The sequence below is a fragment of the Lontra canadensis genome, unplaced genomic scaffold (assembly GCF_010015895.1).
Source record: "Lontra canadensis isolate GAN:19392208 unplaced genomic scaffold, GSC_riverotter_1.0 scaffold24, whole genome shotgun sequence".
Taxonomy (NCBI): Eukaryota; Metazoa; Chordata; class Mammalia; order Carnivora; family Mustelidae; genus Lontra; species Lontra canadensis.
Genome location: NW_022631018.1, coordinates 21712958 through 21739759, shown reverse-complemented (window position 1 = coordinate 21739759; position 26802 = coordinate 21712958). Strand labels below are relative to the sequence as shown.

General features: G+C 47.5%; 2 protein-coding genes across 2 annotated transcripts in view; both read right to left on the bottom strand.

Annotated features, from left to right (window-relative positions):
- The window catches only part of F5 (coagulation factor V), a 69226-nt gene extending 67054 nt beyond the window's left edge, over positions 1-2172 (bottom strand). Inside the window, exon 1 of the mRNA XM_032863028.1 lies at positions 1986-2172. Within this exon, the coding sequence (XP_032718919.1) occupies positions 1986-2134 (149 nt within the window). The 5' untranslated portion in view covers positions 2135-2172. The remainder of the gene's footprint in view (positions 1-1985) is intronic.
- A 2825-nt stretch (positions 2173-4997) lies between these two features.
- Positions 4998-26802, bottom strand: part of SELP (selectin P) — a 41198-nt gene continuing 19393 nt past the window's right edge. The window contains exons 7-18 of the mRNA XM_032863027.1: positions 25998-26183; positions 25321-25506; positions 23632-23817; positions 21146-21331; positions 17753-17938; positions 13729-13914; positions 12192-12401; positions 11021-11206; positions 9896-10015; positions 7635-7665; positions 6565-6620; positions 4998-5687 (exon numbers count right to left, since the gene is read on the bottom strand). Of these exons, the coding sequence (XP_032718918.1) occupies positions 6566-6620; positions 7635-7665; positions 9896-10015; positions 11021-11206; positions 12192-12401; positions 13729-13914; positions 17753-17938; positions 21146-21331; positions 23632-23817; positions 25321-25506; positions 25998-26183 (1718 nt within the window). The 3' untranslated portion in view covers positions 4998-5687; position 6565. The remainder of the gene's footprint in view (positions 5688-6564; positions 6621-7634; positions 7666-9895; positions 10016-11020; positions 11207-12191; positions 12402-13728; positions 13915-17752; positions 17939-21145; positions 21332-23631; positions 23818-25320; positions 25507-25997; positions 26184-26802) is intronic.

Sequence of the window (26802 nt, the reverse complement as noted above, 5' to 3'; positions counted from 1 at the left end):
AAAAACAGGTGGTTATGTTGATATCCTTACGGAAAGGATCATTCCACTGTAGGTGCGGGACATTTAGTACAAGTTCTTAGTTTAAGCAGCTGGATGTACAGGTTAGATTTTTTCATGAGAAAGTACCAAGGGAAAATGATATGATTTGAAGTTCAAAAATCTTGACAGTTGGTCTAGGTTGTCACTGTATGGTTTTGGCTCAATAATTGACACCAGAAGTATGACTCTTACCAGAATTCTGGAAACTCAACCATAGATCGAGGGGATCAGATCAACAGTCATGGTTCCCTTTGGAGTGCCCCTGTGTGAGTCAGGCTTTTTCTCTATGTGGTTCTGCTTCCAATATTCTGCTTGTTATTTTTCAGAGCTAACTACAGAAGAAAGGACAAGCTCCCAAGCATAAGCACGGAGTATCCCAGCAAAGATAGCCAGCATGATAATGTCTGGCCATGAGCAAGAGAAATTAATGTTGGAAAGCCTATGATTTTCTTTGGGGTTTTGGCAGTTCTGTAAGGGTATGGGTATGATCTAGATCATCAACTCAAAAGACAATATTTAAAATGATTTAAAAATATATATTTTATTTATTTATTTGACAGAGATCACAAGTAGGCAGAGAGGTAGGCAGAGAGAGAGGAGGAAACAGGTTCCCTGCAAAGCAGAGAGCCTGATGTAGGGCTTGATCCCAGGACTCCCGGATCATGACCCAAGCGGAAGGCAGAGGCTTTAACCCACTGAGCCACCCAGGCACCCTAAAATGATTTTTTTAAAGGATTTCTTGGGGGGCAACTAGGTGGCTCAGTGGGTTAAGCGTCTGCCCTCAGCTCAGGTCACGTATGACCCCAGGGTCCTGGGATCGAGTCTCGCATCAGCTCCCTGCTCAGCGGAGAACCAGCTTCTCTGTCTCCTGCTGCTGCTCCCCCTGCTGTGTTCTCTATCCCTCTCCCTCTATCTCCAATAAATAAATAAATCTTTAAAAAAATAAAACAAAATTCTTATTGTTACAAGACCCAGGTAATATGTAATACTGTCCAAAACAACACAGTTACAAAGTAATTCTTTAAGGGGTTTCATGTTATGCACTACCAGACTTAAAATATTATTTCTTGGGAGACTGCTCTGGTTTTGTAATCATAAAAGAGGAACTTGTCTTTCACAATCATTTAAATGGTGATGTTTAGTTAAAAAAAAAAAAACTGAGTCACACTGAGAGGTTTACTAATAAAAAATATAAAAATATAACCAAATGGAAATAATGAGTAGGTCCTACAATTTGTTTAATTTCTGGGAGGTCTTGTTTTTAGCCCTTCAATTAGGAAAAACAATTTGTAGTTCAGAAATAGAGTTTTGTTACTTAAGCCACCGTTTCCTTACACGGCGACCTTCCACACTGGCCAGGGCAGACCGGATCCCCGGGACTAAGAATGTGACAGAAGCGAAGAGTCCCACGAAGTGGAAGAAAAGGTGAAAAACCAAAAATGCGGCATGTCTATGGCCCGGTGGGCGATGAAAGCCCACAAATCGGAAACCACGGCCGCTCGGCCAGTGCCACTGAACAGCCCACTTCGACCGCGGACGGTGCGCGCGTCTCCAGCTGTCGGAGGCTGCGGGGGACCCGGTCACTGCTCCGGCCCGGGGGTCCGTAAAGTCCCGGGCGCCTCGGACCCGGGAAGGGACTCTACAGCGGGGCTCGCGAGGGGGTCGTGCCTGGAGCTTCCGAACCAACGCGCAGATCAAGCCCACGACCCCAGCAACAACCCCCATCAACCCACCCTTCCAGCCGCGCGCAGACGACCGCGCGGAGCCTCCGGTGCACTCTACGGTCAGAAGCAAAATAGCGATTTTGGTTAAAAATGAGCAATAAGTTGTTGGGCTTTTTCTGTTTTGTTTTTTGTTTGTTTGTTTGTTTTTTAAGTGGTGGAGCTGCGGGAGGCACGTCCCCGCGCGCGATCGCCGTCCCTCCCCGCAGCCCGCCCGCGCCTCACCTGGGCTCGGGGGTCTCGGGCCGGTAGCTCCAGTCCACGCCCTGGGCCGCCACGTAGAACTGCCACAGCCGCGCGGCCGCCGCCCCGCAGCAGGCGCCCAGGACCGCCAGGACGCCCAGGACGCCGAGGCGCGGGCCGCGCGGGGCCATGGCTGTCCTGCTCGGGGACGCGGCCGGGCGCGCGTGCACTCCGGCGGCTGCGGGAGGCGGTGTCCTCCCGCCGTCGGCTGGCGCGGGGCCGGGGCTGCGGCAGGGGGCGGTCCTCGGGGCGGAGCCGGCGCGCGGGAGCAGGTGGAGACAGGGCAGAGCCCGCCGGCTCCGTGGACTCGCGAGGCGCAGGCAGAACCGTGCCCGCGCCTGCACCTGGGGGGCCCCCAGGGCGGCGGCCCCTCCCTCACCTCCCGCCGTGAACTGCCAGGGCCAAGTTGACGTTTGCCAGACCCTCACCCCATGCCCTCTACTGCCTCAGTTTCCCCGGGATCTGGGGGAAGGGTAATGCCTCGTTAGGGGCACCGAGCCACCGTCATGTCAGTGAGGAAGCAAGGGGATGAGTGCACGGGTCCGTAACGGCCCAGAGCGGGTCTGTGGGCCTGGACCGCTCCCCGGTTCCCACCCCTGCGCAGTTCGGCCGCGGCCACAGAGGCAGCAGAGCAGACTCGGTCCCACTTACTAGCTGTGCCGGCGTGGGCAGAGGCGCGACGTCTTTAGAGCTCAGTTTTGACATCTGCGCAAGAGGGTGATAATCTTTTCCAGAGACACCTGTTGGGACGAGAGAAAGATACTGTGAGGGCTCTGATTCCTAGCAGCGGAGCGTGGAGCACACCTGTGTTACTATGACTGGGGTTTTCCTGCCTCAGGGGCCCCTTGGGTTTCTTGGAGGATCTGGCTGTTTCACACGGCCTTAAGCAATCGCACTACTGGGTATTTACCCGTAAGATACAGATCTAGTGAAAAGAAGGGCCACCTGTACCCCAGTGTTCATAGCAGCAATGGCCACAGTTGCCGAACTGTGGAAGGAGCAGAGATGCCCTTCAACGGACGAATGGATAAAGAAGATGTGGTCCATGTGTACACAATGGAATATCACTCAGCCATCAGAAAGGATGAACACTCAACTATTCCCTCAACCTGGACGGAACTGTAGGAGATTATGCTGAGTGAAATACGTCAAGCGGAGAAAGGCAATTATCATATGGTTTCACCTATTTGTGGAACATAAGGAATAGTATGGAGGACATTAAAAGGCAGGGAAAAATGAAGGTGGGGGGATCAGAGGGGGAGATGAACCATGAGAGACTGTGGACTCCAAGAAACAAACTGAGGGTTTTAGAGGAGAGGGGGTAGGGGGATGGGCTGGCCTGGTGATGGATATTAAGGAGGGCACATATTGCACGGAGCACTGGGTGTTTCACAATAACAGTGAATCATGGAACGCTACATCAAAAACTAATGATGTACTGTATGGTGACTACCATAACATAATAATTAAAAAATCAGATCTTATTTTGCTATTGATAGAAAACCTGAGAAACCTGAGCATTATTATAACTGTCTGAGATTCCTTGAATCTGCATTCCTCCAAGTTTGTCTTTAAAAAAAAAAAGATTTTATTTATTTATTTGCCAGAGAGAAAGAGAGACTAGCAGAGGGAAAAGCAGGCTCCCTGCTGAGCAAGGAGCCTGATAAGGGACTCAACCCCAGGACCCTGGGATCATGACCTGAGCGGTAGGCAGATGCTTTATGGGCTGAGCCATCCAGGCATGCTCCCAGCTTCTGTCGTAAATACGTAAATACGGTTTGTCTCAATAGATCTGCTACATTGTAACCTGGCACCTCACATGAGGTCTCCATGATGTCCGGATTCTCCACACTTCACTCCTCCTCCACACAGTCCCGTCTGCTCCTTTGCTGATATACCCTGTCCGCTTAGAATACCCACCCCTCCCTCGTTGCTGAACAGTGTCCGTTCAGAGTCCTCTCTCCTTAATTCTGGACTCAAACCGACCTTTTCCATTTAATGAACTACCACGATATTCACATATGATACTCATATCAAATGCCCTCTATTTGTGTGGTAACTATTGTTTCCCGACTAGATTATAAACTGTTTAAGAGTGCAACAGTGTCTTACTCTTCTGTATCTGTGAGAGCCATAGAAGCTGACAACCATCAGAATTCCCTGGGTAGCTTTCACAAGTTGCAGATTCTTTTTTTTTTTTTAAGATTTTATTTATTTATTTGACAGAGAGAGATCACAAGTAGGCAGAGAGGCAGGCAGAGAGAGAGGGAGGGAAGCAGGCTCCCTGCTGAGCAGAGAACCCGATGCAGGGCTCGATCCCAGGACCCTGGGATCATGACCTGAGCCAAAGGCAGAGACTTTACCACTGAGCCACCCAGGCGCCCCACAAATTGTAGATTCTGACTCTGACACAGGGCTGGTAACCACTGTCCCATGATACCCAGCCTAGTGATTGGCGTAAGACAAGCAGAGGTGTTATCAACAGTATATGAGAGAAACTTTAAAAAGCAGTGTGTCCCTCAATCCCAAGTTTACTGCCAAAGTTCTTGCAAAATTATTGTAACCTTTAGTTAGACTCTTTCACAATTTTATTTGCATATTGGCCCATGAGTCGTTCATTGTGCACGATACGTTTATTGCCTCACATTTCACAGAGACAAGATAACTGTATTGTTTGGCTCTCTACTTTTCACATCAGTTCCAGATTACTATGTAACTTTCAACAATCTACATATTAAACATGTGATTTAATAAATAACATCTCTTCTTCCTTATAGGACGTTCAAGTGTTGAGGATTTTTTCTGCTTCTCTAATTTTCTGATTTTTTCTTCTTTGATTCTGGCGGGGGGTGGGCAGTGATATGGTATATATTTGCTGACTGATTGAAAGGTTAATCTGTACTTGGGACAACGGTAATTGTGCTTTACATCGATGTAAACAAAATGATGTACACAGATCCCACTGAACAAAACATCAAATAATAGAGCATGGCATTCGGGAAGAATCTTTTTAATTGCACATTTGAATTTTGGTCTTGAGGTTCTTTTGAGGAGAGTGACCAGTGAAGGGAAGGGGACACGTGGCTTCCTATGTTGATTCTTGGTCTTCTGGCACAATGTTGATTCTGGTCTCTATGTTGATTCTGGACTCTCTGGTGCCTTCCAGAGGCTTCTCTGGAAGCCTTGCGACACAGGTCTAATAGGGCTGCATAAACAGCAATCACTGGAGACCCCAGAAGGTCTTACAGAAATTCCCTCAAGTCACAGACACCAGCTGCCTTCCAACCAGTAGCGTATGCCTTCCTCCAGTCCAAAAATAAAGAGGCATTTTAATTTTTCCACAGTCCGATCTTCTGGTAAGCCAGATGCTTCGGTCTCTGGTTAATGAGTCTATCAAGAAAGGGACAGCAAAACCCACACCACGGCAGATCTCCAGCCCCAGCTTCCGGGGCTTAAGGAAGAGGTGGAGCAGGAAGGAGTGGTGGCTGGAGAGTCTGGGCTTGTGGCACAATCCTTCTGCTCTCACCCAGAACTAATCTACAGGAAACCCCATGTCCTTTTAAAACAAGTATTTCCAGAAAACCGCAGCAAACATGCTACAGCTGAAGTCAAGTCTGGCAGGAAGCCTGATGTTCAAAAATAGGATCCTGTGGAGGTTGAGTGAGGAGATCAGCAGGATAGTCTCTGAAAACGAGACAGAAGTAATTAAACTAAATCAATTTTCCTTAAAAGAAAGCAAGCAAGCAAGCTTGTAAGCAAGACAGAGAGCGCTCAGCATATCTGTCCCCTAAAGATCCACGTAGTCTCTTTCTGGATTCCAAACATTTTGCCATCTAGGCGACTTTCCTTAGGAAACTCCACTACTCACGGACCTTTTGGGAAGAAAGAAAGTGTCAGATTATTTTTGTTGTCCCAGCAAGTCACAGAGGGAATTGGCTCCATAAAAGTTGGTAAGGGGAGCCTAGGTGGCTCAGTGGGTTAATTAAGCCTCTGCCTTCAGCTCAGGTCATGATGTCAGGGTCCTCAGATGGAGCCCCACATTGGGCTCTCTGCTCAGCGGGGAGCCTGCTTCCCTCCCTCTCTCTCTGCCTGCCTCTCTGCCTACTTGTGATCTCTGTCTGTCAAATAAATAAAATCTTTAAAAAAAAGTCGGTACAATTTTTCTAATAATATGACTTCTGGCCATCAGGCAAGGCCATGGGGTTGTTAATACCTCCAAGCAGCCATTAATGGGAATGTCACACATCCTGAAAATAGTTATATCTTGTTAGAACATTTCTAGCCTGGAGGAAATGGAAACCCTCATATAAACTTAACTTTTCTATTGTCACTCTAGTGACATATCTTATCCCCAGCTGCCAAAACAATTTCCTTCAAGTCTTAAAAGCTTAATACATACTTAAAATTGAACTATTTTATTATATATTATATTATATTTATTATATATATATTATATTATAAACCTATAGTTTAATTATATAATGAAACATCAAGGTTTAACATTCTTTCTCTTTCCCCTACTGTTCCATTTCCTTCAAAAATATCTTCAGGGGTAACTTACCTTAAGGGCTCGGGTCAAATGCAGCATTTGTAAAAACTCCGTATGTTCCCAGGTGGCTAAGGAAGAGAAATACAAAAATGACCCACTACGCAGTGCTGGTCCCTGCCCACAGTCCAGCACATGCTTCCTGCGGAGACCTCGGAGTACCACCCCACCCTGGAATTCTGCTTTAAAAGGGAAACAAAAATAAATCCCCAAGAGCTTTCTGAGATCCCACTTAGGAGCTCTGGGTGATTGGCACAGCACTTACACCCACGCAAAGTTATTGTTGATGCTCTAGGTACCTGAGTACCTGCTACACCTCTTCTTGGTGAGAAGGAATCCTTAGAAAATACCCAGGCTTGATGTTTGATCCTCTGGCAACAGTTTTCAAAGAATGGTAGTGCTGCCCTCTATAGGTGTTTTTTAATTTTCATAGGGATCAAGAATTTTACCCACACATAGTGGGAAAGGGCCAGGGGCGCTGGATACTGCGGTAGGCACAGGGTACAAAAGAATTATCCAGCATTCCTCATAATTTTAGAATATCTATTCGATATTCCTGTAGGTGAATAACCCCTGAGCCTAGAATTTAATTGCTTTACATATAAATAATATTTTTTGGCATCTTTTAGAATACAATTGCCACATGAATTGAGGAAGATTATGACAGGTTTTCCAACCCTCTACCAGAGTCATTCAACAGTTGAAAAAGTCAGGCTGGTGTTGGCAATGGCTCTGACGCTGTCTGAGACAGTGTCCTGACTATTGGACTTTACAGTTGTTGACCCAAAGGTGCTCACAGCAACCGGCCAAATAGTGCCTCGGCTCTAGCGTTTTATTTCCATTATCTGTCACTTTCCCTTTCATTTCTCCTTTACTTTATAATTAGGGCACTTACTGATCTTAAAAAACACTATGTGTGGTTAGGATATGTTATCTGTGTATTTTACTTTAGAATTAGTAAAGGGGACAGGGCAGAAACTCTGTTGCAGAAAGGGGGCATTATGTGTAATCATTCTGACATATTACAGTGAATTAAAAAGCCAAACTAGACACATTTACTCAAACTTGAAACAGGTCTGTCTTACCTTTGAGGGTTCAAGGGGCTTTCTCCATCATCTAGAATAAGCAAGAAGACACAAATGATCAGTTGAAAAGAAACAAAAAAACCAGGAGGAGGAGGAGAAAGGTCATCAGTGGTAGGAGGGGCTGGGAAAGTCAGCGTACTGATTTTCAGATGGGCCCATCATCAGGCGTATACTGAGAACAAGCTCTCTCTTGAGAGGCAGGACCTCTGTTAGGCTAAATTAAACACTTGACAGTCTGTAACCCAGAGTCTTCTCCCCCTTCTTCTCTTCCCATTCAGTGACAACATCTCTTTTCCTCCGGTTCCTGCCTTCAGCGTCTTGGCTATTTGTCGTTGTTGATGTTGAGATCATCGGTTCTTGACACCCACTACTCTGATCCTTGAGGCCCCCGATCACTGCAACCTATGTCACACCCCCCGCTAATCACACAAATCCACGCCAACATAACAAGGGGTGTCTGCCTTCTCTGGTGACATAGGTGGACAGGGCCTCCCATCTTAACCCAAACAATGACACCGACAGTGGAAGCTTTAACATGGCAGCAGGCCTGTCAACCTCCCATGGATAGATAAGAGGGGAAAATCATCTCATGGCTAAATAAATTTTAAAAATATTAGATCAAATGAAGATGAACAAGTATATTCATTACAGGGCATTATTGAGCCTTCAAGGTGACCGGGACTATGCATTTTGAATTTGGAGGGAATGTATGCAGCATTTTACTATTATTTGACCACAGGATCTTAAAAAGGCTAAAATCAGCTTGGGACAGGTCAAGGAAAAATCCCCCATCTCACAAATGAGTTTATTCATTATTAAAGATGTTGGAGGATGGGTGGCTGCTGGTTCCTCTTCATGGTCTGGAGGGTTCTCTAGCAATGTCCCCAAACTGAAGAAAGAACTTGGGGGAAATGCAGTAATAGTGTGATTCCGACATGGTTATGGAGAGTAGGATCTAGGAGACTAGGAGCCCCTTCTGCAACCCTCCGGGTTTGGTTAAATAAACACAAATGGTCCACCAAAGGACTGGTTGTGGCTCTCTGGTCGTCAAGCAGAGCGTCAAAGCACCACACTTTGTCCTTTGTGCTCCGCACCCCTTCCCGGGAGAATGTGTGAAGGAACTTTAGAAAACCAGCCTCAGTGCAATATGGCTCTGTGCATGGAGAGAACTTCAGATGACAGAGCAAGTGGTTCTGCCGTGGAGCAGTTAAGAACGGTTCTCAAGTCGTTAGTTCCGCGAGAACCCCATCAGCTACAACAGCCTTACCATTTGAAAATGGTATTTCTATAGGTAAGATTGATGGAGCCATTACTATGTATTTACTGAATGCTCCTCTGTGCCCGTCCTAGTTCTTTGGGCACATCCTAGCGCCCATCCTTTGTTCTCTGACATCGCAGTATGTGTGATGTTGGAGGAGCTGGTGCCGCTGTCAGAAGTGGCCATTACCTGTACTGGGGCATCTAAGCTGAGCCTTCCTGATGCCTCAGATGCCCCTAGTTCCCTTCCATGAGAAATGATGGAGAGACACGTTAGCTACGAAAAGAGGTTTCTGAACTCATGGCTGAACATTTGGGGCAGACAGACAAAGACTGCTTTAACCCTTAAGAGATGGTTCCCTTCTTGTACTCCTAAGCCAGACCTCCTTCTCTGATGAACAACCTGGGAAACACATCTCCCTTAGAGACAGTCTTCCTCCATGGGGTCATGTCCCTGCTTCAGTCCTGTGTTAGCTCCACACATTTTCATGGGAACGTACAGATGTCCCAGTGTGTCACGCCAGGTCATGACTGAGCAGCCGTTCCTTACACCTCTGGCTTCATTTCTCCCTTCCTCCAGAAGCACTTGATTTTGATTCAGAAGCACTAACTACCTAACAGCCTGGGTCAACAAATGACCATCACATAAGAGAATGACGAAGAAGGAGAGCATGACGCTTGCCAGATAGTCCTGGTGATAACTAAGGCTACCTAGACCAGAGATCCTCAAATGCCAATGAGTCAACTGGCCTCATCAGAGTTCAGAGGGGAGGGCTTTTGAGAAATTCAGATTTCCAGGCCAGCCTCTAGCTCTCCCTACATGAGGACCTCTGCATTTGCAAAGGTGATTGTGATGGGCAGTCAGCTCTCAAGATGACTTCTCCTGGGCTTGTTTTCTTTAAGGGAGAATGTTTTTCAAAACGGACTACTGACGTCGTGGTTTGACGGCCCCTCCCCAAATGACAAGAAAGAAGAAAAGAAGGAGAAGACGCTTTCCTATTTACCTTTTTGTCTGAGGCGCTTTCTTAGCAGAGCCAGGAGTGTCCCACACGTCACCAAACCTATTGTAGAAGCCACTGCTCCACCGAAGTAAGTCAGAGCTTGCTGGATTGTCAATGGCCCTGCTACGGAACAGACGCACAAGCAGGGTGTGAGAAGCGCGTTGTACCAAAGACCATCATTCTTCCAGGAGGGTCCCAAGGACTGTGAGTTGTGAGACCATACGAGATTATCAAAGGTCCTGGCAGGAGAGGTCTAGAAGCCATAAAACTACACCAACAGTGTGGGGAGCATTTAATTTTACTCCTAATGCTTAAATATCAACACAATGTCTAAAGGCGTCAGGGGAAGGACTTAATAAAGTGAACAAAATGGGGGCGCTTGGGTGGCTCAGTGGGTTAAAGCCTCTGCCTTCGGCTCAGGTCATGATCTCAGGGTCCTGGGATCGAGCCCCACATCGGGCTCTCCACTCTGCGGGGAGTCTGCTTCCCCCTCCCGCTCTGCCTGCCTCTCTGCTTACTTGTGATGTCTCTCTCTCTCTGTCAAATAAATAAAAAAATAAAATAAAGTGAACAAAATGATGAAAGAAGTGGAAGTTTAAGCACGTAAAATAAACCATGGTTAATTCTGGAGGCCAAAGATTCAGTATATGACAAAATGTAGTTGCGACAAGCTGTAGAGAAATAAATGAAAACGTAGAAGGTGTATGAAATAAACCTTACAAAGACATGAAGCTAAATTTAAAAAGATCTATGTGTTTTTAGAGGTGTGTGGTAAACAAAATTCTCTGAGATAGTAAATTAGCAATCTGCATGAAGTAAGCTCTGGTTAAAAACGTTCTGAAACTTTAGGACGTCTTACACACGGATTATAAAGAAATGAGAGGATTCGTTTGGCACATCTGAGCTCTGAGAAAGGAGTGGTGATTGTCTACACAGAGTCACTGAATTTAATTCCCACTGCTCTGCGGAAGCCAAAGACATTCTGCTCCATTTGTCATGAAACATTCATTAACACAGGGAAACCCAGCGATGGAAAGGGAGACCACTGTCAGAAATACACAGAAAAGAAACACTGATTTAGTTACGTTCCTTATCAAAGTGACTTCCTAAGCCCTGTGGGAAGTATACCTTGGCAGGCTGGCATGGGAGCTGACCACTGGCCGTTCTCTTGGCATGCTGTTCTCTCTGAGCCGTTAAGTACCTGGCCCTCCAGACAGTAGAAGGTACAGGTTGATCCGTAGCTGAAACCGCCCCAGGGATTGGAGCAGTTCATGCCTCCGGGTTCAGTCACGCGCAGCTCAGAGCATCTGACAGCTGCAGGGAAAACAAACACGTTGAATGAGGATAGCAGAGCTTACGGTCTCCTCTGTAACCTGCCAGCATTGCCAGCAGATCCGAAAGGGGATGGGCCACTTCGACAGTCACACCAACTCCTCCAACATCACACGTGCTGCGATGTCTGCTCGGAGAACAGCAGCCCGAGAGCTAGGATGGGCGCAGAGGAGCGTTCACCGAACACCCACTAATGGCTCCATCAATCTTGCCTACAAAAGTACCATTCTCAGAATTTCACCTCTCAAAAATACTACCCTTCTAACTGGATCATCAGCACCACTGGTAATTAGCCGGCATGTCAGCACGTGGTCATTAAAGTATTTAATACTTGTTCAGCACAGCTGCCTCCAGAAGCTCGAAGGAAGTAGAGACTGTCGCCTTCGCTAACCTTTCCTTCAGGGAACTTCGGGTTATCGTCCTTAACTCGTGGATGGAAACTGAAGCTCGGGAAATCGACTCCAGCATTACTTAGCAAGAGCAACATTCCCGAAGCATCATCCGGGTCCTCACGGGGAACCCAAAGACGGAAGAGACACAGTACTTCTGTACTGGGTGACAGCCTTTCCAGGGACATGGCGCGTGGCTCGTCCTTTTTGCTAGGTTCCAATCAGGAAAGGATGGGATGTTTACACTATCACATCATTCATGGGATTGCAGCTTGTTATTTCACAATTTTTGCAGTTGGTTTTGTGTTGGGCATGCTTGTTGCTTTCACACGTTGGGGCATTTGCCAGCATTTCCTCCTTTATGTCTTTGAGACCAGGGCATTTACTTGCGACACAGCAAGCAGAGAGGTGACATGCCTGTGGCACATTACCACCAAGTGGGATTAGTGTAGCTTTCATGGGGTAGCTGACATGTGGATTGGTCGTTGGGCTGGATGGGATTTCAACAGGCAGTGCGACGACGAGTGTGGCCACCAGCCGGAAGGCAGCAGCAGAGCTGCATGCCCCTTTCCTGTTACCTCTGCATGCCGGAGTTCCTCCTGTCCACTGTCCTGAAGGTCTGCATCTGCGAGCACTGTCTCCCATGAGTGTGAATCCAGCTTTGCATCCAAAGTAACAAGTGGTGTTCAAGCCAAAGTTTCCCAGATGGTGCCTACAGGACATGGTTCCTTGCTCTGGCGTGATGAGGGCTGGGCATCGGACCTCTGAAGTAGGAGCCGTTACTGTGCCTGCGTGAAAACATGTTTCTCTTTAAAGAGCTCCCATTCAAAGGAGCATAATGGAGTTAAGACAGACACGGAGTAACTGGCTTCCGCCCTGGTAGCAAGGGAGGCTCTAGCAATAGCTCCTCAAGGAAGTTAAGGGGAATTGTTCATCTCAGGTATGAAAAACCAGATGAGAAAAAAAGTACCTAAAAATATCCTTGGAGGGGGCGCCTGGGTGGCTCAGTGGGTTAAAGCCTCTGCCTTCAGCTCAGATCATGATCCCAGCATCCTGGGATCAAGCCCCACATCGGGTTCTCTGCTCAGGAAGGAGCCTCCTTCCTCCTCTCTCTCTGCCTGCCTCTCTGCCTGCTTGTGATTTCTGTCTGTCAAACAAATAAATAAAATATTAAAAAAAAACAAAAAAAAATCTATCATCTATCTATCTATCTATCTATCTATCCTTGGATAGATAATTCTCTAGACCAGAGGAAGAATGGAAGGTGGGACATGATGTCAATGTTACCAACATTTAAAAATAAAATAAAAAAACAAAAATTGAAGAGTTGGTGCAGAAATGTAAAAAATTCAGCCGTAAACCAGATATCCATAAGCTAACTGTCTGCCCTTGCTGCTTTATTGGGAGGTGGCATCGTCTGGTGGCTGAAGGGTCACATGAAATGTGAGGTGTGCATGACGTCACCAGCTTTGTCACTGATTTTCTACATAGCAGGAGGATGCTTGTTGACCTAAAACCTCAGTTCCTTGATTTGAGAAATGGGACCAGTGACTCCATCCCTCAGACCCTCCTGGTGATGAAGCGAAGGAGACCATTCAATCGACTCAGTAAAGGTCTCTGAGAAAAAGAGGCCAACATTACGAAAGAAAATTTCTGCTTAAGAATCCATAGATCTTGGGGCACCTGGGTGTCTCAGTCAGCATCTGCTTCAGGTCAGGTCATGATCCCGGGGTACTGGGATCGAACCCCGCATCAGGCTCTCTGCTCAGGGGGGAGCCTGCTTCTCCCCCTCTGTCTGCCCCTCCCCCCACTTGTGCACTGTCTCTCTCTCTCTCTCTCTCTCTCTTTCATAAATAAGTGCAAATCTTCAAAGAATCCATATATTTTTTAATCACAGAAATAAGAAGTCCTGTCACTCCTTACAAACTTTTAAATCCATGGGCTGTGTTTCTTCGATTCCAGTAGATGACCCATTTTAGACTAAGAAAAAGAGCTTTCACAGTAATAGTATTATAACGCGTATCTGTCACATAGTAAGAGCTTTTATAAGTGTTTGTTATTTTTGAAGAAAATTTCCGGGAGAAGAGCTGTCTCAGTGAGTGTATAGTATTTTACCTTTGCAGGTCGGTGGAGGTGCCGTCCATTTTCCAGAAGCTGTGCACTCAACATTACTGGATCCTTCCAGCTTCAAGCCCTTGTTACAGGAGAAACGGCAGGTGGAGCCAACCCCAAGTTCCTTATGCGTGTCAGAACAAGCCAGGCTTCCCCGCTCTGGAGCGAATAATTCTGGGCACTTGATGGCTGGAGAGTTAAACAAATTATGTCACAATCTTCAAGTTTATTCAGAAGCCAGGTACGCACCGAATTCATTCATTCATGTCTCTAACAAATATTTACTAAGCATCTACTAGGTCAGGTGTTTTGCTAGGCAGCCGGTATTCCACAATTAATAGGACAGATCGTTTAATGCAGTGGCGGGGAAGGGATGGCAGGCTCACAGCTGAAGGTGTAGGGAGAAGTTACAGAAACGAAGAAGTCAAGGGTTTAAGCAGTCACACGTAAGAACCCACAATTTCATCTCCTTCTCTACGCCCCTGTGCTTCGGAGACCCTGCCTCCCATGGCTCTCGCTGTCCTGTCTGGACGGGTGCGTCCCCGATTCCACGTCTGCCTTTCCTCCAACTCCTCAAACCCAACGTATCTAAAAAGGCAAGGATGATCTTCTGTTCTAAACTATTTCCTCCGTTTGGATCCCCAGGCTCTTTTTTAAATACCACAGTCCCCTAGCACAGGAAAACTGAAAACCTCCTGGTCAAGCTAGATTAGTCCCTGGAAATTCCCTGAACTGACTTATGTGTACTTGCCTCTGGTTCTTGGTCATGCTGCTCTGAATGTCTTTCTCTTTTCACTGAAAAAAATCCTACCCCTCCCGTAGGAAACAACTGACCACAGCCTCTTTGCTCTGACCACAGAGACTTTGCTGATCTCTGTAGCCTGGACTTCTCTTCTGAACACATCAGTTTTCTGTTTGGGCTTACATGTCGTCATACCTCTGCTGTAGCTTCCCTCACCTACTGGATGGAAAACTTGTAAAATCCAAGAGCCAGGGGTGCTGAGCTGGCTCAGCTGGAAGACCATGTGGCTCGTGATCTTGGTGTCATGAGTTCGAGCCCCACACTGGGTATAGGGATTACTTAAAAAAAGAAAAAAATAAAAAAAAAATCCCAAGAATCACAAAACTTTGTGTGTTTCACAGTTCACACTGCTGGGTCTCAAGAGCTGGTACTCGGCAGTACTGTCACAATGACCTTCACTGATGTTTTCTGTAACCCACGAAGCAGGTGTATGCGATTGTATGTAAATCCATGAACCGTTGAGTTCACTGGCCCTCTGTCATTAACTGACAGCAGATTGGCTTATATTATCTTAAATAGATTTAGTAAATTCTCCCCCATATCTTTGTATTATCTCTTTTTACTTGAGTTAGATATAATTTTTGTCAAGAAACTCTTGGAAGGAAGATACAGTATAAATAATAAATTCCTAAACTCAAACTTTAGAGATAAAGACTGCGTCCCTCTGGGGAGTCAGAGAAATGTTGGAGGGTGGAGAAAACAACAGAGACGTGAGCCGGGCCAGGGTTCGGAGGACAGCGGGGTGCTATGTTATAGGACTTGGATGAGCAGGGACCTGGCGGAGCAGAGACGGGACTGGGAATGGTCACTAGGAGTTGGGTCCAGTGGCCAAACGTGGTCTCCAGAGGGTCAGTGACAAAGTGATTAGGAGAGCGGTAAAATCAGTGAAGATAATGGCCCGGCAGTTGGGGACATAAAGGTCATAGCAACCAGAGATAAGCAATTCGGGAAAGGACTTCAGGTCCTGGGGGAGGAAGGCAGCGAGGAGACTGGGATATACGGCAGCACCCAAGTCGCGAAGGGCCAAGGGACTGGTGTTCTGACTAAAAAGGAATTAAATATCTGCAGAGCCACTGGAAAATGAGATCTCGTATTGCACTCTGAAGTGGGAGGCCGAATGCGCCACCGGCCACCCCGTCCGGCTAACTCAGTGGTCCTCAAGCCCTTTTGATACAGAGCCTAGATTCCACAAAACTCTATGCAAAAATCAGGGTTCTGGATCAATGCTGATGATTAAAACGTTATAGATTCAAGCATGTAGGAAAAGAAGAGGAATGATTTGCCTAAATCCAGAGGATTAATTTGGAGGGTGAGGTGAAAACACAGACCCAACAACCAGAGCTGAAGATCAGGCTCAGACGGCGTTGCTGGTTCTGAGGCCCACAGCTGGCCGTGGCAGGACCAGTTTCAGGCGCTGGGCAGGGCCGTCCTGAACCGTGGGAGGCAAATGCCTCCTCTCCCAGAGAAGAGGGGGCTGGCGGGCACAAGGGGAAACAGGGGCTTTGGAGATTACAGCTGTAACAACCACATTGGTGGCATATATGATCTAAAATTTTAGTGAGATCATTCTTAGGCATTTTTTATTCTTTAGCCTTAATGCAGAATGTGGGAAAACAGCTTATGTCGGTGGAACAAATGACTGAGTGAATGAAAAATGAGTGGGGAAGCCTGAGCCCTTAGTGTTAACCCCGGAGTGTTCTAGATTCCTCCGGTGCCTGCAGTATAGCTCTCACGGCACATGGCAGCCTTCTATGTCCTCAACCTCAGACTTCTTGACCAGAAGACATCAGCATGTCTACTCCTCTCCTTTCGGAATCTAGGAAACTGCCCCCCCCCCACAGGCTGTCATGTGCCTTAGACGGCTCAGGGCTTGGGAAGAGCAGCGCAGGTCTTCTGGTATTATTCTAGCGCTCACGCCTCAAAAAGGAATAAACAACGTCTCAGCTTTCTTCCCTTTCATGCAACACTAACAGATTTCTACCAACACAGCGTCTCGTCTGACCAGCAGGCATTGCCACGTCTGAAGTTCACGGCAGCCGGTAGAGCAGCAGCCTGGCCGCCAGCCACCCGAAAGCGCGCGCGCGCGCGAGACCGAGGGTTTAGGGACACCGCCGCTGGGGGGCAGTGCCGTGTCACGACGACAGCACGGCCGGACCTGGCTGGAGTCCAGCTCCTTGGCCTTTGCCATCTAGGCATCCTCTCAAAGCCCCCATTTCCTCGTCTTTACAAGGGATCAGAATAACCACGCTCACGGTTGTGGTGCGGGTCGGATGGGATTCTGTCTGCGACAGAGCCGGTCCTTGTCCCGTGGGCACTAAACATCGGCTGTTGGTGCTGGTCTCGTCATGACTGAGCACCCTGAAAAGGGCCCGGGCCCGTGACGCCCTTGGAGAGTAAGGGTGAGCTACGGGAGAGCGGCCTCGGGGAGCCTCTGTTCTAGAGCACTGCAGCCGTCAGGGCCTGGGGCTCTGTTAGCCAGAGGCTCGGGGGGAGACCAAGACAGACGGGCTCCGGCTCCCGTTTTGAAGGGACAGTTCACTGTCCACAGGGCTCGTGCTTGAGTAAATTCAACAGTGAATGAAAGGCGGCGGCTGGCGAGTGTTTGCCACACGGCGCCTTCCTCGCCGCCGCGGGGGAGACAGAGCTGAAGGAGGCCTGGGTCCTGCCGTGGAGGACCTCTCAGTCCACGTGGAGGCAGAGCCCGCAGAGAGGGGCCCAGCGGCCTGCGAGGTCCTGAGGGGCGGGGATGACCTCACATCCACCGCCGCGTCGGCTCAGTGCGGGGCTTAGCAGGGCTCGGTGAAGGCGGTGTAGGAAGCCATGAGCCGCCAGTGGAAACAGTCCGTACGGAAGTGAAGGTCCGTACGGAAGTGAAAGTCCGGGGGCGCAGCCGCGCTCCGGCTCTTACTCGGGGTGTGAATCGCAACCAGTCGCTTAGACCCCCTGAGCCTCTGCTTCCTCGGTTGGGAAACGGAGAGGACACCGCCCTTCCCCACGATTTCAGAACAGGGAAGACGTCGAAACTCGCAGTGATACTAAAGCACTTTACCAGGCCGTGAAGCGTTTCAAGGTACAGGGAAATGCAGACAGCAAGACAGAGTGACCGTGCTCTGCGGAGAGGGGCTTCGCTTTAGATCGGGAACAGTTTTACACGAATCCCTGGTGAGTCTTCCTTCTGGCCTCTTACCTGAGAAGCCATACGAAAGGACAGAGCCACGATCTTACCTTCGCAAGTTGGTGCGGAGCCTGTCCAGTGTCCAGATGCAGTGCAAGCCAGTACTTGCGGTCCGGATAGAGAGAATCCCTCATCACAGGCGAATCGGCACGTGGCCCTGTAACTGGAATCCCCCAGAGGCTGGACGCAGGTCATTGTCCCGTTGCGAGGGCTTCCCAGAGCTGCGCATGTACTGGCTACCAGGGGCAGAGAGAGCAGAGCGGGGTCGTTAGAACACAGCAACCTGCAATCAGCCTGTGCACGCGCCCTTCATCCACCCCCAGCATCTGGCTGGAACGATCGCTGAGCTTCACGCTGCTTCCTCACCACTTAGAGGTCAGGCAAGTGGAGAACAGCAGCAGCTAACGGCTGCTCGGCATCCTGAAACCCCTCCATCAAGAGCTTTAGACGTCATTTAAAAAGGGAGCTGGTGGTTTGGAAAGATAGCTTCAAGTGTCCCTGGACAGGCATGGAAGTGGCTTTGACACCTTTAGAAACAGAACTGTTGGCCTCAGGGTGACTGGGTGTCTCAGTGGGTTAAAGCCGCTGCCTTTGGCTCGGGTCATGATCTCAGGGTCCTGGAATCGAGTCCCGCATCGGGCTCTCTGCTCAGGAGGGAGCCTGCTTCCTCCTCTCTGCCTGCCTCTCTGCCTACTTGTGATCTCTGTCTATCAGATAAATAAATAAAATCTTAAAAAAAAATAAAGAACTATTGACCTTGCCAGAACACACTGACTAATGATAGGAAACAGGAAAACAAAGTAAAATACTTTCTCCTCCCACAAAAGCTCCTTTCCCCAGCCAACGGGTAGAAAGAATCTGGGTCCAAATCCTTGTTGTGTCCTTACCAGCACAGTGTCTCTAGACCTTTCCAAACTTCAGTTGTTTCATCTGTGAAATGGGAAAAATGATACTCCCCACCTTGCAGGGGCCCTCAGTTATACAGAATAATAGATTAAATCAGATGTAAAAAATTAAATTTAAAAATATCTTAAAGATCACAGACACATGGTAAGCACGTAATAGAACTGGCCATCTGCAGATGCTCTTCCCACCAATGTCATCCTATACGGTGACCAGCCCCAGTGACTGACTTGTCCACTTACAGACAAGGTAAATTACAGCTTGTGGTTCTCTACCACAGTTCATACACACAAAGCTGGAGATGCTGGGGGACTGACCTGGGTTGGAGATCATGCTCTGAGGGATGGGGCAAATCACTTAAACCTCTCTGAGCCTCAGTATCTTCACTTCTAAAATGAGGAAAATGGCACTGCCTAACTCCCAAAATTTTTACAAGGGTCAAAGCAAAAAACACTCTTAACTAAATGTCAGTAGCTGTTGAGATGTCCCTCTGCCAGTTAGTGAAGCTATAATGTCCAGATTCAACATGTCCACATTAAAAAATGAAGACTAAGAGAATGCGTGGTTTAGGGCTTTCTTCTTCACTATTTGGTTTGACTGAGTAGCGTACGGCTTCGGACCAGAGTCAGTGACAGGAGGTCTGAACCCATGGCCACTCTTCAGCCACTGACTTGAACTGCTTGAAGTTCCAAAAGTATTTTTTATACCTTTCTCTTCCCTTTCCCCCCTCCCCTCTCCAGCTATATCCTCCTCAAACTGATCAACTTCTCCAAAGACCTAGTCATTTTCTGCCACTTGAAACATCTTCCTGTCTTCAGTGTGCAGGTGTGGGTGGTGGGAGAGAGGAGAGGACACACGTCAAGAAGGCTGTAACCTGGAAGGACCAACTGGGAGGGTCTTGGTGCCATGGAATCCATATCAAGCTCTTTTATGGCCTTGCCTTCTGATAGCGGGGGCTCTGAGAGCTGTGTGTCAGAAGGCAACAGGGCAAAGGGGACCTAGAAAAGGGAAATTGTCCGATAACACTGTCAGGAGTCTTACAACAGCGAGCGGGTTGCAAGCCTTCTGGTCCCTTCCTGCCCAGCCCACATTTGGGTATTTCACTTGAAGCTCACCCAACAACAACAGGAGAAAGTTCAGTCAGAGTCAACAAAGAGCTAAAAGCAGGAGGGAACTAGAAGGTCACAGGAAGCCATGGAGAGTGTCAACCTCCCTGCAGTGCAACACCCACAGGCAGCACAGTATGGGGCAATGAAGTAACTCTGATGACTGTGATAGAATTCTGGGGAAGGATCCTAGTCCCTGGGACAGCCCTCCTCAGGGACTCTGAGTTCTTCCCCAGAACTTCGGATTTTGTAATATACCCAGGCTCCGGTGTGGCCAGAATTAAAGCTGAGAAGGCAAGGTCAGAAGCCTCATTCTGGTCTTTCTAGACCCTGCTTGGAAGCTACTCTCAACCCCAGCACTAGGGGTTTGCCATGCTCTGGTGCCTGGAAATGAAGGATGTCCAATTCTGTTGAGTTCATTCATTCATTCATTCAACCATTCATTTATTCGCTGTTGACCTGACGTGTGTGTGTGTGTGTGTGTGTACGTGTGTGACCTGAATAGCAAGTGGTTTCCTCTTCATTAAAAACCTGTGTCTGCCTGCTTTCACTCAGATGTTAAAAGTCTGTACAAAGTGAAAGAAAGGCAAAGGCAAACAATTCAGGATTATCTATTATTTTACTATTTGATTTTATTAAAATTATATATGCATCATAAAAATACTAATTGCATAGAGGGAAAGTGAATGGGGAAAATACTGGAAGATTTCATTAAGAAAGCTAACAATGCCTATTTCAGGCTGGGAGTATTTAAGAGGATTTTTTTGTTTCTTTATGTTCTTATTTTCCTGTAGTTTTACAAATAAGAATCTTGCTTTGTAAAAGTGATATTTTCATAAATATAACCAAAGAACTGGATACACCAAGTGGGCAAAAGGAACGGGGGGAGGGTATAAAAAGCATACATCTGTGCTTCAGTTCCCAAACACAAAGGATTAGAACCCATTCTATTTCATAAAATATTGGCAGACTACCCCGGCTCTCTTTTCGGCCAAGTACACCAAGTGCCCCTCCCACTGCATCATGATACCCATAGGGTGCCCGCCTTCCACCTGGTTCCCAGGAGCAAAATGCCAGTCAGCCTTGGGGCAACCATCCTGAAGCTATTTTTTCCCTTGTGGCCTTCTTTCAAGGCATTGTTTTTAGCCAGGAGAACAGTGTACCTGGCTCATGACAGAAGCCTCCAGATGCTGGTCAGGGGCTGATAGGAGCCCTTCCCTATCTCCTACTGCCAAACATCCTGCTATTCATGTTATCTGCCTGGGCCTTGAAGGCGACTGCATTTGGAATCAATGGGTTACGGGTGAAAGTGTTTATTACTTTTCCAGTCCATTTCAAACTTCTGGCCCCTAGACAGTCACCACCGCTAAAATACAGCCTTTTAAAATACAGCCTACAGTGGATTTCTGAGAAGGTGAGGAGAATTCACCTTACCGTGGCATTCTGGAGGAGGAGAGCTCCAGTTCCCAGAACCCAAGCACCGAAGCACGCTTGCTCCCACCAGGTGTGAGCCTTCATTGCACGTGAAGCGGCAGGTTGATTCGTACCTGAAGGCACCAAGTGGGTGGGAGCAGTTCACCTGCCCCTTGTTTGGAGCCGGAAGATCCTGGCACTGCAGAGCTGCGAGTAAGGAAGTGAGCGAGTGAGGACAGAGTAATACACGAGTACACATTAATTTTGACCGCTTAATCCTTTCTAGCACCAAGAACGGGGGTTTCTGAGTGGGGATTGTTTAAACTGGAGGATGAGAAAAGCCTCCATCACAATGGCACATGGAGGAATTTATACGGAAAACTCTAAGCCGTTGTTAAGCATTTTGGCAATATGCATGAACAATTTTCAAAAGATCATATTTTTTAGACTCAAGAATGTATGCTAAGAATATAATCAAGATGCATATCAAAAAATCAATTCAGAGATTTTTTTTTGAATGAAGACATTACTTGTCAGAGCAAAATACTGAAAATAAACGGCAAGCCATTGATCAGAGGCTGATAATAAATTATGGTGGATCGATGAAAGGAGTACTAAAGGTCGCTAAAAATGATATATTTCATCTTGGAAAGATATGGGAGGTATCTCAATGTACAATGTTCAGTGAAAAGCAAATAAAAATTACATATGTGCTATGATCTCAATCATGTAAAATAGATGGTCAGAGAGAACAGGTGCACTGTAATATGCTAAGTCTCTTCTCATTGTAAAAATGTGAACAATAATTCTAACTACCTTATGGAGACTATAAAGTGCTCAATAAATATTATCTGTGGTCGATAGATATTACCGGGGGCAGCAGCAAGCAGCAGCAGCTCGTGCTGATAGATGGCAGTAACACCACCGGAAGCAGACCCTGACCATCTCTGCAGAAAACACCTGGGAAGCCTGGCCGCAGAGTTATTGAGACCACATCTCAGGAAGCTAAAGAGAGTAGCCAACTATCTTGGGGTGTGATAAGACATTTACGTGCCTGGAGACAAGAATGGCCCCAGAGGGATTCTCTTAAGATCTCTCCCTCCCTTTTAAGCACAGCAAAGCTCCCTTTTTTGTCTGTCTCTCAGACACATTCACGACACATCCCATTGCCCTCGCCCTCATGGTGTATGGTCATCTAGTCCCTCACTGCCTCATTTTTGGGTTCATTTTTCCATTTTTCTTATCGTGGTAGGATACACATGGTATAAAATTTACCACTTAACTACTTTTAAGTGCACAGTTCTCTGATACAAAGTACACTCATCTCGCTGGGCAGCCATCACCACCAACCAGCGACAGAGCACCTGTCCTCATCGTGCACTGAAACTCCATACTCATTAAACAGGAACCCCTCAGTCCCCCTCCTCTCAGCCCCTGGCAACCACCATTCTGCTTTCTGTCTATGATTTGAACCACTCCAGGGACCTCATATGAGGTCACTCATCCCTTATCCTCATCTGTCTTCTTACGTCACTAAGCACAATGTCCCTCGTTTCATCCATGGTATAGCATATGTCAGAATGTCCTTCCTTTTAAAGGCTAAATAATATTTCATTGTAATATCTCAACCACAGTTGTCTTCTCCATTCATCCATTCATGAAAACTTGGGTTGCTTCCACGTTTTAGTTATTATGAATAATGCTGCTATGGACTTGAGTGTACAAACCTTTTTCTCTGTTTGCAACCCTGCTTTCCTATGCCTGTCTCATTTTTAAATCAGGACATACTTAGATCCGGGGGGGTCACATGAATTGCCCAAGGATCCCAGTAAAGAGCAACACGAAATGCCAATGTTGCATTTCTGGGGCGTGACTTCTGTGGGGGGCACCCTCGCAAAAATCATAATCCTCGTGACTTCCTTATGCCTCTGCTCTCCTGCAAGAGCAAAATATGGAAAACATGAACTATCGAAGGAAGATTACTTTGTAAAATCAGATTGCAGACATAGGATTTATAAGGTAATGTTGTTATTTGACATACATTTGTAAATTCAGCAGTTTTAAGCTCTCTTTGCACACATTAATTCACAACCATGAATGAGGCACGTAGGTGAGGCAGATAATAATACTTCCATTTTACAGGAAACACCGAACTTCAGAGAGACCAAAGTCTTGTTGCCAGGAAATGATGGAACTAGACTAAATGCCTTGTGCATTAGTCTTCTACGGTCCTACGTTGTTCCTTGTGCATCATTCCTTCCTCCCAACCTCTGTCTCCTTTCCGTCATGCCAACACATTCCATCAGTCAGGGCAACTCTCGCCTTGAGCTCCAATATGCTGTAATGGACACGCGCTTTGCTCACAGTTTCCTCCCTAGAGCCGACACAAAGGGTCTGGTACTAGTGGTCCTTGGTGAATGTTTGATGCATAAATGCCTTACTTCAAATGCAGGTGTGATGCCTAATCAACTGAGAGACACAGAAGGAACGTTCCAATGTCACAGTACCTTGACACACCGGGGCTGGCGCTGTCCACTGTCCCAACTCAGTACACTGGACTAGGTCAGCTCCTTCCAGCCTGAAACCCTCAGCACAACGGAAGCTACAGCTGGTGTTGTCCTGGAATGCTCCTGAGGATGGGGAGCAATCCATGCTGCCATGAAGAGGACTCTCCAGTGGCCCACAGGCAATGGCTAAATGGAGAAAGTTGTCGTTGAAACTGGGTCGTGGAAGGGCTCAGTTCCTTCTCAGGAAGACCTCTCAAGAGATGCATCTTTCCTACCAAAATTACCCACATGTTCAGAGCCCTGAATCCTTCCTTTTCCAAAATGGAAACTGCCTAGAACACCTTCCTATGCCCTCTTTGCCTGGGTCACTCACCTGCCCTTTGATTTCAGCTTAGACTGCACTCTCCTTAGGAAACCTTCCCTGCCCACCCCAGCTCAGGAGTAATGACTCCTTTAGTGCACTCCCCATGCCCCCTGCACCCGCAGACACTGTCCAAGCACTACCCCTTGGACCACAGGCTCCTTGAGGCTGGGCTCAGTCATTCTGAGCTGGATCCAAGGGCCTGGCAGTGACGGGCAGATCAAAGGTACTCTTTAAATATTTACTGGTGGTATTTGTGGAATTGGATCTGGAAAGAGTTGACATGGAACAGGCTGGACTTTTAAAGAAAAAGCTGGGATAATAGAGCCCATTGTTGATACACTATTACCCGGGCTTATAAAATGATCCTGAGTGGGTCATATCTCTGAAACACAGGATGTCATCTTCATCAGACTTCGAATGCCAAGTGAGTGCAGCCCAAGGAGAGTTCCTGCATGAAATTAATCCCTGAGTGATCCCAGTTCTGATGAAGTTGGATTTCTTTATGCACTTCCTTAATAAAGCATTTTGACTCCAAGCTATTCCTGGTTGGTTTTTTGTTTTGTTTTTTGTTTTCAGACAAAAGCTCCCATCAACCCTAGGCTTAGACTTCTGGTTTTTACAGAATCAGGGCCTCTAAGAACCAAAGTACCTCTAGTGCTTCTTCTCTCTTCCTTTACGGATGAGAAAGTGAGGTTCAGAAATGTTAAGTTACTTCCAAGTTCTGCTATCTGGACAGTAGCCAAGGTAGGCTTGTAATCAAGTCTCTTGGGCACTCGCTCATCCAATCTTCAATTTCCTGCTGCCCTATCCCTCTTTCTGCCTAATGAGCTGAGGGTATGAGGCAACTGCATGGAATTCAGCCTTGTGCTCTTGTGCAAGGGTAGAAGGTTGTGTCACATCCTCAGCCAGGACAGCCTGCCTCCCTCCAGTATCAAAGTCACCTCCAAAAACTTCAACAGGGAATCCCCCTCTTTGTCCTAATAGCCACGTTCTGACTTCCTCTCAAGCAGAGGACTTGTCCCACAGCTGTATTGCCAGCGAGGGAGGAAGGGGAAAAAAAGAGATAGAAATTGAGTGACCGGTCTAATGCCAGCTACTTCACCAATGCTATTTCATTGTGTACTTTTTACATCCTTCATGCTCACAAAGCACCCGGGAACTCTTAGCTCATTTCATGGGTGAAGAAACCATGCTTCCTGGAGGTTGAAACACCTGTTCCACTGTCAGAGCCTAGAGGAGGCTTTCCTGAGGTGAAGAGCCCTTGATCTTGCCACTGTGCCATGACCCTTCCTGGGTGGAAGGGGGCAACTGAAGGAAACTCCTACCTTCACAAGCTGGCGAGGGTGCGGTCCACTGGCCAGAGCCCGTGCAGCGGAGAGAGGCCCAGCCCCTCACCTGGTAGCCAGGTTCGCATTCAAATTTGCAGCTGGAGCCATATGCAAATGCAGAGAGGGGGTGGACACAGTCCATGGTTCCTTTGCCAGGGGCTTCCAGGAGTGGACACTGCACAACTGGAGAGAAGCACCAAGGAGAGAAAGAGAGAGAGAGAGAGATACTAAGAAAGGAAAAACCAGGCCCACCGCTGGAAGACAATGATCAAACTACCTCAGGAAATCCAGGTGCAGCTAGGAATCTGTGAGGGTCAGAGACCCTCACGATGTTTGTCCAGACTTGGGGACCAGTCCACAGGGTGACCTCTGTCTTAAAACACAAAAGGAGTCCTCCAAGCTCTTCCTAACGTCCTCCATTCCCTTTACCTCTAAGAACCTGTCCTGGTAGATCTTCTACCAGATCTTGTGTGAAATTTATGAATGGGGCCCGTTCTAAAACTGTTCGAGGGCTGTGGGTTTGGGAGAAGGGAGGACTTCTGAGTGGAGGGTGGAAGGAGGGTCAGGTTGTGGCAGTTCAGGCCAACGTCTCCATAGCTGGCCACTGCCATCTGTACTCGCAGCAAGAACGGGGCATGGTGGACATTATCTAAACCCAATCCCCAGAAACTCACCTTCACACACTGGGGCTGCGGCTGTCCACACCCCTGAGGCCGCGCACTGCACCACCTCCGATCCGACTAACGCAAATCCCTCTTCACAGCTAAAGTGGCAGCTGGTCCCATATAGGAAGGCCTCGGCCAAGTGTGGACAGGTCATGCTTCCTCGCTCAGGAGTCTTCAGGGGTGGGCACTGGGCAGCTACAAACAACCCCAGAGCAATGGTGTGAGCCCTTGGGTTATGCCCAGTGCCAGGGAAAGCTTGGGATGCTACAGCGGCTATCGAAACCTTCCCTCAGTGATGGGCGAGGTGATAGACCTGGTTGGTTCAAAGGTACTTTCAGGGGCGCCTGGGTGGCTCAGTGGGCTAAAGCGTCTGCCTTCGGCTCAGGTCATGATCCCAGGGTCCTGGGATCAAGCCCCGCATCGGGCTCTCTGCTCAGCGGGGATCCTGCTTCCCCCCTCTCTCTGCCTGCCTCTCTGCCTACTTGTGATCTCTGTCAAAAAAAAAAAAAAAACCTTTCAGCAATGGTTTTGAAAGACCCAAACATCCTCATGGTTCATTTACTTTTTAAAGAAGCAAGGTAAAATTACCAAATTAATAATACTCAGCCCTAAGACCTCATTATTATACTCTATTTGCTTTGCAACTGACAAAGACAGAGCCTGTCTCTCTTTGTGATGCTTTTGCCTGAGAATCAAGAATTATGTCGATTACCTCACTCTACCGATACAAAACATCATGAAAATCAAAATTAGTGTTACTCTCATTGACGGGCAATAGCAAAAGTCAGAATTCCCCATCTAATGTGGATCCTCA